The sequence below is a fragment of the Oculina patagonica genome, chromosome 1, assembly GCF_052425735.1.
Source record: "Oculina patagonica isolate OP01 chromosome 1, crgOcupat, whole genome shotgun sequence".
Classification (NCBI taxonomy): domain Eukaryota; kingdom Metazoa; phylum Cnidaria; class Anthozoa; order Scleractinia; family Oculinidae; genus Oculina; species Oculina patagonica.
The window spans coordinates 5,490,354-5,502,782 of NC_135758.1; the positions used below are offsets into that span (position 1 = coordinate 5,490,354).

Genomic DNA, 12,429 nt, shown 5'->3' on the forward strand with positions numbered 1-12,429 from the left:
TTAATGGACAAATTAAACCTTAACTGCTCCCTAACATTAACTGTTTGCTACGAATTGCTTGCACTATATACCAGCCACCTCTGTCTAACAGAGTTTCCAACTCTCCCGTTTTGGCCGGAAACCTTCCGTTTTTGGCGATAGTTTCCGGCCTCCCGTTTTCACTCAATATTCTCCCGATACTTCTCTTCTAGCAAAGAAAGGTAATCTTTTCTATCGTTTAAGCATGATCCTTTGTAGTTTTTCTGTGGTACATTAGGCTTCTTTTACGGGATCTTCAGGGAATCCTAGCATGATCCCTCGGTTTTGTCGGTGCGGTAATACAGTGGATCGCCTCGACTCCGTGCAAGGTTTGCGTTCATTCGTTTGTGATTTTTGAAGTCGTTCTGTCCGTCGTTGATGTCAAAATGCAGGAAATGGCATCTTAGAGGCCTATATTTTCAAAAACTTTTCCGGGGAAGCATGCCTCAGGCTCACATCAGCCAGGCTCACACCTTCAGTGCTCGTGGCCGCGGCTACGCCGCTCCAAACCTTCCTCTTTTTTCTTCCTTAGGGTTGGAACTCTGCACCTCAGCCCGGCTGACGAGCGAGCAAACAGCACTTTGAAGCTTATCAAAGGATATTTTCAGACCACTATGACAACGGAAAGACCGTTAGGCTTGGCATTCATAGACATTCATTAAGAAAAGCCTGTTAACTATGATGCTGTAGTTCAAATTTTTGCGGAAAAATACCCCCGAAGAATGCTTTTTGTTGATCCCGTCTTTTATGAGACACGAAATTGGAAAAAGTTAAAACGCAGTATGGTTTTGTAAATGGAAATTTGAATCCAAATACATAATTTTTGATAGTTTTAGCGTATCTTTGCAATATTTTGATGCAAAAGAGTAGCACTTTGACTTAAAAAATATGAGGCATTAAAACACACTGACTTGGCCTCAAAATGTTGGAAATCGCATTTCCGAGGACTTGAATTTCAAAATTTTCCGGGGGAGGATGCCCCCGGACCCCCCTAAAGGGGACCGCCTTGGCGGTCCTAATATCGAACCCCCTTCTGTTAAATCCTGGATCCGCCCCAGAGTGTGCAGTCATTGGTACGAGAAGTGGGGATTTTTTTTCTGACAGGCCTGTGCCACTCAATGATATACATCTTTCTCAGTTTCAGTGTTTAACAAAATTGTACATTAACAATTACAGATACTATCCCATAGTTGATAGACAAATTAAATAAATGAGTTTGACTCACATCTTTTTTTAATGGAACAGTATCTTTTTCCCACTGTTATGTGGTGCATAACAGGTGTTATTTCTCAAATTCATAGCTGATGAAATACATGTAGGTTTAAATTGGCTAGACCTCCTCATTTTTAACCAAAAATAGAAAATACCAAAACTGCCAAAACTTATGTCAAAACTTGAAAGAAACTCTTGACTTGGAAAAGATGCATGTTTAGTTCAGTTGAGAGACCTCATTTATGAAAATCTTGAGACTATTTTACTCTGTTGATCGTTTTTGTAAGCCTCCTAACCGCATATGGTTAACCCTTTCACTCCCACGGGAAATACCAAATTTTTGTAAAACGGTAACTATGGACCTGAACACCACAAACTATATTTCATTTAAATGGTATTGTTTGTGGCATGTCATAAATCATACTAACAGACATAAAGGAAGTCAGTGTTTTAATTCAAAAGGTGACAAAACCAAAATAATAAAACATTAAAAAATATCTCATTCCGCCTATATTTTGGGTATACCACTAAACTATAGCTTAATTTGCAGCTCTCAATGTGAGGGTTCTTGTCAGATATTAACTTGATTTAAAAAGCGAAAGAGGAAAAAGTTGCAAAAGTTGTGGGGGTGGTTAATCAGGTCTCATATGCTAGGGGGTATGATTTTATGCTTTAAAAAGACAGATCTGTCCAAGACAATTTTTCTGTTCAAATTTCACACAAATTGACCATATATTGAGCATGTAACGGCATCTTGTGCCATATGGCACTCTTGGGAGTAAGAGGGTTAAAATGTTTTGATTCTGTTGAAGTCTTAAGGAGAAATTACATTCATCAATCATGTACAGTAGATGCTGATTACACTTGTGATAAAGTAACTTAATTTGATTTAATTGTTCTTGCTGCTGTAACTATTATATATCAAGCTATTTTTCATACTTTACAGAATTTAAAGCATCTCTAAGTGGTATCAAATTTCTTTCCTTGTGTTTGCTTAACTTCATATAAACGACTATGAGTGCAGCAAATGGCACATTTTGTTGACACCCTGGCTAAGAGAATACCGTATTCATGCATTGTTTTTCGCATGTATGAGCTTACAGTGTACAATGTACCTGTACATGTATATGGTAAAAAAAGGTCTGAGGTATCCAGTGTGATTCATTTCAATGACCCTTTTCCAGCTGAGCTTTGAAGCCAAAGGAGCGGTAGTTTTGTACTTTCCTAGCTTGTCCCTTTTAAAATCTCACAGAATCTCGCACATATTAAGTCTTTGTGTTTCACTGCTTATTGTTTTCAGTTGTACGAGTTGGGCACAGAGCCAGAAAGGAAAGAATTTCTGGATGATTTATTTACCTTTATGCAGAAAAGAGGTGAGTTATTCAATAACAGTATAAAAAGAAACTCAAAGGCATACCTTAGCGAAGCACAGATGACCCGGCAATAAATGTTTGCAGGAACTTGCTTTTAATATAGTTAGGAGGTGAACCTCGTGCTTTCTAGTTTGGCTGGTATTACTTGCATTCTATAACATAGTAAGAGTTTTCTTTTTACAAATTCTGCCAATCTCGATCCGCGGATTTTCAAATTTCGTTAAATTTCCAGCAGAGGAAGATGTGGGCTCAAAATTATTTTAGCCTCCATTGCTTTGCTTTGCTTTGCTTGACTTATGTTTTGAAGCTTCTGAAAAGCTTAAGGTTTTGTTTTCTCCTTTTAACTCAGTCAAACAATTAAAACCTCTACTTACCCACCTCTTAGTCGCCTCTCAAGTATACAGCATGTTTAACATTGTTCCTTGGTACAAAATTACGGTAATTTCAAAGTGTAAAAAGCTGTGAAAGGAGATTTTTCTGTTGTTCGATGCACCGATGAAAAACCTCGCCAGCATAAATTTGCTGCATCGTTTCCCGCCTTTTCTGGCAACCCGCGCCTAGAATAGACGATTATGATTGGTTGATTTCTTTTAGTAAAATCACGTGTCAAAACTGTACTTGCAGAATTTCGCGCCTTTTTGTGCAACCCGCGCCGAGAATCGCCACAAGTATTTGGTAAATTTGATTTATATTTCTAGTGAAATAGGTAAATTCCTTAATTCTTTTTAATGTTTTTGTTTTTTAGGTACTCCAGTAAATAGAGTTCCCATAATGGCGAAACAAACATTAGATTTATTCAAACTGTTCAGGTTGGTCGTTGATAAAGGAGGACTTGTCGAGGTTAGTATTAACAAATTTCTTTCAGGATTTTTGGATGTTCTTTCGCCTGTTTTTATTACAAAGGACTTCATGGCTTTTTATTTTCCAGGTTATAAACAAGAAAATTTGGCGAGAAATAATTAAAGGTCTTAGTCTGCCGGCATCTGTGACGAGTGCGGCATTTACTCTTCGTACACAGTGAGTAGAAATAAGAACATTATTGTCAAATAAATACTGATTGCAGTCTGTAAAACAGGATACTTTCAGTTTCGAGCAAAGCTTAAAATCAGCTGGAATAACACTTACCGTAATTGCGTGACTCTACTTTCGTGTTATGTTGAAGTCACGCCAGTAACGCAGTCAGTTTGAACTGACTGAAGACTAGTTGTGGAGTTAGACTGCTGCAGGGAGGGCAAATTGAAGTCCTCAAGGACTTTTTGTAACCAATATTTGTACCAGTACTGTAAAATTGTGTACACATTGTGTGTGGAGACCCACAATCTTTAATGCAACTTTCCTTTTTGAACCCCAGATACATGAAATATCTTTATCCTTACGAATGCTCAAAGAAAAAGTTATCTTCTCCAGCCGAACTTCAAGCCGCAATTGATGGAAACCGACGAGACAGCCGAAGATCGTTCGGTTCATTCCTGTCTCAAGCAATTCCTTCGGATGGCACGCATGCCTACAACAGCCCTAGTCCTACAACAACACCGCCCGCATTTACAGCCAACAACAGCTCCCCCGGACTACCTCACCGGTCAAGTCCAGGCCCCTCCGCGTCCAACCACGATGTAAGTTTGTTTCAATAGTGAAAACCCACTTTGGTAACTCTCTCTACATAAATGAACTTTCTTTATGGTTATTGCTGAGCTCTACAGTAACCGTAAAAAATACTCTGCACTCAAAATCTTCTAATTCTCTTCTTTTAAAGGTGCACGTACCTCCATCAGTCCATGGCAACAACGGCGTTGCTATGCTGCACTCTCCAGGCGTAGTTCAGTACAGCCCTAAACGTTCTTCTAGCGTGACGGAAGCAACGTCACGGGGCGTATCCTCATCACCGTCGGATGCATCGCCATGTGGTTCGCCGATCAAGAAATTCGCTGCTGTGAACGAACGAAACAATAAACCAACACCAACTCAGCTGCCTTGGACACACATTAAAATACAAACTCAACCCAAAGGTAAGATTAAACTAACGTTTGCAATCCACAAACACTTAACTCTAATTATGCCTCTCTCCACCCAGGGCCGGGTTGTTCGAAAGCCGATTAACACTAACCCAGGATTAAAAGTTTATCGAGGGTTCAATTTCTCGTGGATAAAAGTGTTTTTATTGCTTATGTTTTGTGGAGCTTGAGATTAGTCGATGTCAAAAATGGAGGACAGAAAATATAAACAGAAAACCTCAATGAGAAGTTAAAAAACTGAAATCAAACTTTAGACTAATCCTGGATTAGCTTAATCGTGCTTTGAACAACCCCGCCCTGGTGTATAAATGGGTACCGCCGAACTAATGCTAGAGGGTAACCCTGCAATAGACTAGCATCCCATCCAGGGGGAGTAGAAATACTCCTAGTTGCTTTGTACTACAGAAACCGGGATAAGCTCCGGTCTGTATAAGCCACTAGGTTCGACGCAGACTTTGCCTACCTTAGCCTAATTGTTTTGATCTTGTCAACTTAAGTCACCTTTGTTGTTTGGATAAAGCTTCCTTTACCCTTTATTCCATCTAATATGCTTTGCCTATCAAGGAATGCGTTTGTTGATGTGCTTTATTGCTCTTGCAAGATACAAACGCGCGAACTTTTTGAGCTTCGTATACTTTAAATCAAACAATTTCCAAGTGTTGTACTCATATCTATATTTCCTTTGCTTCACTCAGGTATGGCGCAAAGCGGTCAGTTCCAGTTCCCCGATCCAGAAAGATCAACACGCGGCCGTGAGCCGAGGCAATTACCGCTGACCCTCCTAGACCAAGTGAGCGACAACTCATTATTGGTGTCCGTAGAACTCAATGGCGTGGTGTATCAAGGGGTTTTGTTTGCGCGGCAAAATCGACCGGATTCACCTAAAAGTAACGAAGACTACTGACTTAGCTATGTTATTTCTACTCTTCAAATATATAAATATACAATGTATAGGCTTCGGAGCGGTTTTCTGTTAGCTGTCACGGAATCGCGGCCGAGTAGGCACTTCTGGCAAATTATAGCAAACGTAAGTAACCAATCAGAATCAGGTAAAAAGCGCGCGAAATCAAAGTCACGATTGGTTTAATTTTGATCGAACAAAAAAGCCCCGGTACGTTTGCTTTTATTCGTTTTGAGGTTTTTAGCCAGTAAGAAGGAGCTCTACTAAGGTAGCAAACACAGAACTGCATTTTCAACAGCCAGTCGAAAACCGCTCTTTGTATCTTTAAAGCTCTGAGGGCTTGCTAGAAAGTAGTGTTTAGGAAATTAATATGTCGTAAATACGGCAGTATGACCATGCGCGCTGTTTAACTAACAGTTTTAACATAATTATTTTAGCGTACTCGTTCGTTGAATTTTCAAGTCAAAAATTAATTCGAGCTGCCATTGTCAAATTAACTTATATTTTACTTACATACTCTCCTTCACCCAATTTGAATTTCTTCGTCAAACTTCTTTAGTCAGTCGAGAGAAAATCACTAGGAGAGTACGAAATCTCGTGCATGGTGTTTTCAAGCCAAGCTATATTTAGAAGCTAGTGGAATACCCATTGATCACCGATGTAATACGTATTAACTTAAATTCAGTTCTTCCGTGATATTTTTTATTCAATATACTATTTATCGTCCCACATACCCATAATTTTGATGCAAAATTTTAACTGCCTTCTAAATTCAAGGCATAAGGATTAAGGTTAACTAAAACGTTTAGTACTCCGTATTCTTTTTAATCACAGGCTTGCAGGTAATATGCAAGAACAAGGATGTTTGAGTGTTTTGAGACAAAACGGTTGATTGTGTATCTGGTTTCAGATTATTTTCCTGCTCAGTTGATTGCAAAAACCCAGAATTTGATTTCAAATAAATCGGAAAAAGTTTGTCATATTTTGACTTTTTTGTACTGTAAAGTTTCGAGGAATATTCTTCGTCCCTGAATATACTATGAATATAATGTTAACTTAACAACGAAACATGCCTGTTGTCAAATCTTTCAATTGGTGTTTGCTAAAAAAGGCAATCTCATTGTTTCTATTATAAAAAAATCCATTCACTAATGTAAATACGTCGAACAAGTTTATTTGCGATTATAGTATTTTCCCTGCTTTCGTGCCTTTAAAATCGTTTTTTGAAAGCTGTTCATGTCGTTTCGTGAACGTATTGTTAAACTTTTTTAAATAAAACAAAGGAAATCTTATTTAAATGCCTTTTAAAATGTTCAAAGGATAATCTCCATAACTGTTGCGTCGAGGGTGTTATTACTATGAAAAGTTAAAGGTAAAGTGCGCGCAGGTTTTATTTATTTCCAGTTGAGCCTGCGGTTGTTTTCGGTCAGTTTGGTTGCTATGTTACCAGCTCTGTCCTAACACTTCAGTTCTGCTTTATGATTGGATAATGTGAATCAAAAAATTACTTCCTGCTTGCATGACGTTTTTTTAATGATTTTTATTAATATTTCTTCATCAGAAAATGTGTAGTAGTAGCACCCTCGACTGTGTAGTGATTATGGTCCAGCTCACACTGAGAATTTGCGACGGACCTTTAATTTCATTTTTGAAGTGGAAGGGAGCTGGGCAGGTTGAGTAATTTTTTCTTCGCCTTTACTTTGGCAATATTTTTTTCCGACCTAGGTTAATTCTGTCAAACAAAGATACCAAGGGTAGAGTCTTAAACTTTTTCCATTGTGTTGTTGTGCGCGATTTTTGTACCACTTTTTCTTTCCAGGAAGGGTTTTTTGACTGCCCACCTCCCCTCCTCTCAGCAATAAAATTGTCTGTCCCCTACTTACATGACAGTCTTTTTTGTCTTAAATTAAAGATGCACTATATTTGAAGTATATATAATTTACATTCAGTTAAAAGACATTTGCGGCGGTGCGCAAGTAGTTTGTAATTATTGCGTGCCTAGATATACATTTAGTATCATCGTTGGTTTAGTTGTTCTTTGTAATAAGTGATTTTTCACAGTGTCGTGGTCAGCTCGAGTCGAGTAACTATAATTTTATTTGTGCTTCAGAGTAAGCAACTGAACCAAATTTGTTGGTATAGCTATAGATTGCATTTCTCTCACTTGTAAGTAAAAAATCATATACAGTCGAAGCTCTCGTAAGCGGACACCCTCGGGACGCGAAAAAAGTGTCCGTAACTGGAGCTAGCCGCTTACTAGAATGGTTCTCGTAAGCGGCCACTAGAGGTGTAGGAGATAGATGGCCGGTTACGGGAGCTTGCCCAGCTAACAATAACCGGACAGACGTGGATGACGACAAAAACAAGCACTGAAATATGTTTGTATGGGAGGTAAAATGGGGTTTCAAACAAGGCAGCCGTAAGTAGAGCTGTCCGCTTACGAGAGTGTCCGCTAAGAGAGCTTCGACTGTATAGCAAAGTCTAAAAGTGTGTGTTTGAGAATGCAGTAGACTCCCATTGTAACAGAAACCCTCGGGACCGAGGTTTGCTGTCTTAAATGGCGAGAAGTTACTATTATGGAAATTTCATAAGAACTTCAGTTTGTCCATAATAGCTTCGATTCCGCAGAGCAAGAGTCGACTGTTTTAAGAATGCGCACTATTTATTATGCTTCGGTATGTATGTCATTGTATGATACCAAAGAAAGAAAATGCAAAAAAAAAAAAAAAAAAAAAAAAATTCCATGTAACCGCGATGAAAATATTGTTTCGAGCCTTGTACGTTTTTAATATGAAAGGTTCCTTCTCGCTTACTTTGTTAATTAAGTTGTTCAAACACTGTTGTGTTTTTTAATATATACTGAATGCATCGATCCCGTGTCAATATTTTTATAACTGAGTCGATAATGAAGGATTGTGTATATGTACACTTATACAAATAAAAGCAACGAAACTTAATGTTTCAGTTTGTTTTCTAGATGAATGTAACTCAGTTGCCAGATAGCCTGAGAGTAAGGAAGAGTAAATAAATTAAATAAAAAATAATAATAAATGGTAATTTACAGAGGGATTTACATAGAGTGGCTCTTCATCCACTGTGCGTGGAGGGAGGAAAACCGGAGAAAAACCCTCGGAGTAAGAATAAGAACCAACAACAATTCAGCCAGCATATGACGCCGGGTCCGGGAAGCGCGCGAATCCGGGCCACATTGGTGGGGCCCGAAGTAATCTTTTTGTCCCTCAAACCCGTCACGTACTTCGGTATGTGATTTAACCCGACAGTGTATGAAACTCGGCCCACAACCCGAATTTAATTTATGGCTGCCAATTTTTTTAAACGATCTTTGATTCTTCGACCTGAAGCCGAGGTAAACATATCCTTATTTCCATGGTAGAAGAAACTAGACCTTGCAGTGAAGCTTTTAGATTTCAACCCCTTGATATTCCAACTCGGTTTAACGGGGTCCCTAAAATTCGGGGTTTCCAATAAGAAACAAAGTTATGATAGGATACCCAAAGGATTCCTGTGATCAAATGCTGAAACGTTGGTGCTTACAAATCGAGAGACGCCAGCGAAGCGTTAGCCTGTACAACAGGTGGTTTAGCTGGGCGGAGCGCTAACGCAAACGCGAAGCGCGAGGGCGAGGCCGAATGCGAAGTGCTCCGCGCTCTGCCCTGCTAAACCTTCTGTTCTGCAGGCTAGCGAAGCATGAAGCACTTATTTTCCGCAGTATTATTTCAATATTATTTCCAGAAAAACAGTAGAAAAACAAGCCTGTCAAATTATAATAGCACTGAAGCTACACCAAATTGAGCCACAGTGTCAAAGATTTATTGGTGAGAAAAAAAATAGTAAAAAGATAACACGTTCCATGGGTTTGGTCGACTTATTTTATTATTTTATTCCAATTTATAAGACAAGTGCAGTTTTTTGACGGTCGTCTGTGTTACACTTGTAAATTTATGAAATTTAGCCAATCAAAACAAGCGCAAATAACACAAGCGCGGGAAAAATGCGCGCCAACCCGAACACGATTTTCACTCATTTTATGGGAATCAATTCATTTAGAACAATGCAACTGCTTAGTAATAATAATTTCCGCTGTAGATAAATTTTTATATTAATTTCTCTCATTTATATTTTTATATTATTTTTAATTTATGCCTTAGACCCCTTAGTAGCTCTTTCGTTGAGTTTTTTACCGTCATAAATAGTAAAATTAATAAGTTTCAAATCCATGACGACTGGCTCAACCGGTAAATCTCGCCAAGCGTGTCTCAGTTTTTTGGGGTAAAGAATATTCTTCGTCAAAATTTCTCTGAAAGGTTCTCTTTCTCGGAGTTTTGCTAAGTACGCATTTTTCCAAATTGGCGTTGACTCATTATCAACCTCTGATGATCTTCGTTGATTGTTCGCAGAAATCTCTCTTTCATCGTCTGAGGTTCTAGATCTCACCCCGCCGCGCGTGAACTTTGAACGTGAAGTCACGCGAGGACAAAAATCGCCTGACGGGGACCTACTGAGGCTTCGGATGTAACTCATCCGGCTTGAGTAGCCACTGTCTTGGGGCGATGATATCGAGCTTGCTTTTCTTGAACCGATTGACTTAGAAATAAATTCTTCGTCTTCTGTCTCAACAAGAATTTCTTCATCACTGTCGTTGTATTCCATTCTTCTTTTTTCATGCGACGCGATCATCGCGCTAAATGGGTCCTTGCCACTTATGAATGCGCTCGGATAGCTGTCACGATGTTCATTGAACGCGTCTGTTCGCTGAACAAGCTTCCAGCATTCCTTGCACAAATTGGGCCCCAGCAATTCGCAGAAATGTCGGCATGTAGACTTTCCCTGATCACGCTCCCTTCGTTCACAGAGTATTTTACTACGTGCGTTTCCGGTTGCGCTTGGAACGCGGCAGTGAACTTTCTTCTTGGCGTTTATAAACCATCTCTCGTTGTGAGGTAAGCTCCCAGATGTTTTTGTCTCTCGGCGAAAACGAGGATGATGAAACATCCATTCCGGATCCACGATCGGATCTTGTAAAGTTATCACGCGAAATTCGGTGTTGCTAGAAATATTAGGAAAGCGAGCTCCTCGCATAAATTGTCGCTGTTCTTCGCCGCGAGGTCGCCTTATAGTTACCATTGTGTGTCCACAGTTCTTCTACTTCCCTAATTTACTCCAACACATTTCTGGATAGTCGCATCTGTTACCATGCTGTCTGCAGATGTGATGTAAGCCCTGTCTTTGTTTTTGTGATCTAAAAACGTTTGAAGAAGTAATTCTTTCCACTCGACCAAGCAGACAACAAAACGATTCGTGCATGGCAACAGTCACATCTGAAAATTCCTGATGCGTGAAACCTATAAAGTTTCAAATTACAAAGAAACCGACTACGAAGTGGAACGCTATCCTTTATAATTGTTCTTCTTGATTGACAAGTGTCGGGGACAGCAAGAACCGGAATAGATCCTGTCCATTTATCCGTCTTGATGTTTTTGTAAACTTGGATGCAATGGCATGTATAGCATGTTTATTCAACCAATTGACAGAAAAAGCTTCAGCTGAAGCTTTTTTCAAACATTGACTTGTTTTATAATACTTTTAGACCTGAACTTTTATATGAGAAGATTCCAGAGTGTACATTGCAAAGCTGACCTCTATGTGCATAAGAAGATTAGCATTGGATTTGGAAGAAAACTGGCTTACTGAGGCTTGGTGTCCTTGGTAGTGTACTTTGATAAGTGTGCTGTTACCCAGCCGACGGGGCAGGGACACGGGTGGGCAACCCCGTAGTTCCCGGTTCCGACTCCCAGTCTACTCCCGAGGCTGAAAAAAATCGTACTATTGTAATTGTCTTATATTTTCCGAAAGAAAATTAATGTTAAAAGAAGGACGAGAAGGGAAGTATGTTTAATGGAATTTTGTTATTTCTCTTTAACTTTTTCTATGTTCCGGATAATTTCGTGATTTAACAGGAGCGCTAGTGGTACACAGTCTTAGCCTGCCTTTACGACGTTGCTGGCGGGATTTCTCGGGCGCTTGAGCATTGACTTCCCCCAGCGCCCCCCGCCCTCCCCTCGGTATCTCAAACTGGGGTACTCTCCAGTCCTTCGCAACATCCGGGGATCGAAACTGAAGCACTAGCGCGAAAAATCCCGCGAGCAACGCAGGATTAATAATTCCCGACATTTTTCTCAGATGTTGCTGCCATAAATCTGCTAACTTCGAGTTGTTGGGCAGTTTCCTGGGCTCACTGGACATCTAAACTGAGATCATGCCCTCAAAAAAAAAAAAAAAGAAAAAAAAACGCGTGCTCGCAGGTTCCTGAACATCCAAATTAATGAACATGGTTAATTATTCCAGAATTATGATGGCCAGTTCAAAAACGAAACTCTTGGGCCCATAGACGGTCATAGGAAGGTATATGAATGTACAAAAGCAGGAGCCCATTAATGGGCTCCTGACAAAAGCCAGCAGCATATTGGACGGGTCACACGTTCGTGGAAACTACTATTAGGCACCGAACAAGCCACAGATGAAGTCATGCGACCAGGAAACACATAAAGCATGGCAGCAGAAATTAAGTAAAAAGTAAAAACTTTATTTCCGTGACTATGTATTTAGCCCTTGTGGGCTAATTGGGACACCAATCGCGGTAGGTGACGGTAGTAAATGTTGGAGACCGGCTTCAAGCTTGGGCAGCAGTGTACTCATTCCAATACAGTGGAATCCTGATCTCTGAAACCTCCCAAGGAAACGAATATTGGCTCGAGAAATCGGGAGTAAAATTGCAGTTTTAAACTAATGAAGCGAATCCAAGGAAAACCTTTGCATCGAGTTATCGGGAAGTTGGGTTTCTACTGAACGCAAAGTTGGTGGAAATGCTATTTAGCTCTCTGCACGCATTGCA

General features: G+C 39.8%; 2 protein-coding genes across 7 annotated transcripts in view; one reads left to right on the forward strand and one right to left on the reverse strand.

Annotated features, from left to right (window-relative positions):
- The window catches only part of LOC144652880 (uncharacterized), a 39,962-nt gene extending 36,843 nt beyond the window's left edge, over window positions 1–3,119 (reverse strand). The window contains exon 1 of one of the 4 annotated variants that reach the window (XM_078512826.1): window positions 2,978–3,119. The gene's annotated coding sequence lies outside the window, so the exon portion shown is untranslated. The remainder of the gene's footprint in view (window positions 1–2,977) is intronic. The other 3 variants (XM_078512829.1, XM_078512827.1, XM_078512828.1) reach the window with 3 other exon arrangements.
- The window catches only part of LOC144652959 (AT-rich interactive domain-containing protein 3C-like), a 28,951-nt gene extending 20,478 nt beyond the window's left edge, over window positions 1–8,473 (forward strand). For all 3 annotated transcript variants that reach the window (XM_078512859.1, XM_078512866.1, XM_078512872.1), the window contains 6 exons: window positions 2,531–2,603; window positions 3,349–3,443; window positions 3,532–3,620; window positions 3,955–4,216; window positions 4,357–4,609; window positions 5,311–8,473. In XM_078512859.1, the coding sequence (XP_078368985.1) occupies window positions 2,531–2,603; window positions 3,349–3,443; window positions 3,532–3,620; window positions 3,955–4,216; window positions 4,357–4,609; window positions 5,311–5,519 (981 nt within the window). In that variant the 3' untranslated portion in view covers window positions 5,520–8,473. The remainder of the gene's footprint in view (window positions 1–2,530; window positions 2,604–3,348; window positions 3,444–3,531; window positions 3,621–3,954; window positions 4,217–4,356; window positions 4,610–5,310) is intronic.
- Window positions 8,474–12,429: the final 3,956 nt, after the last annotated feature.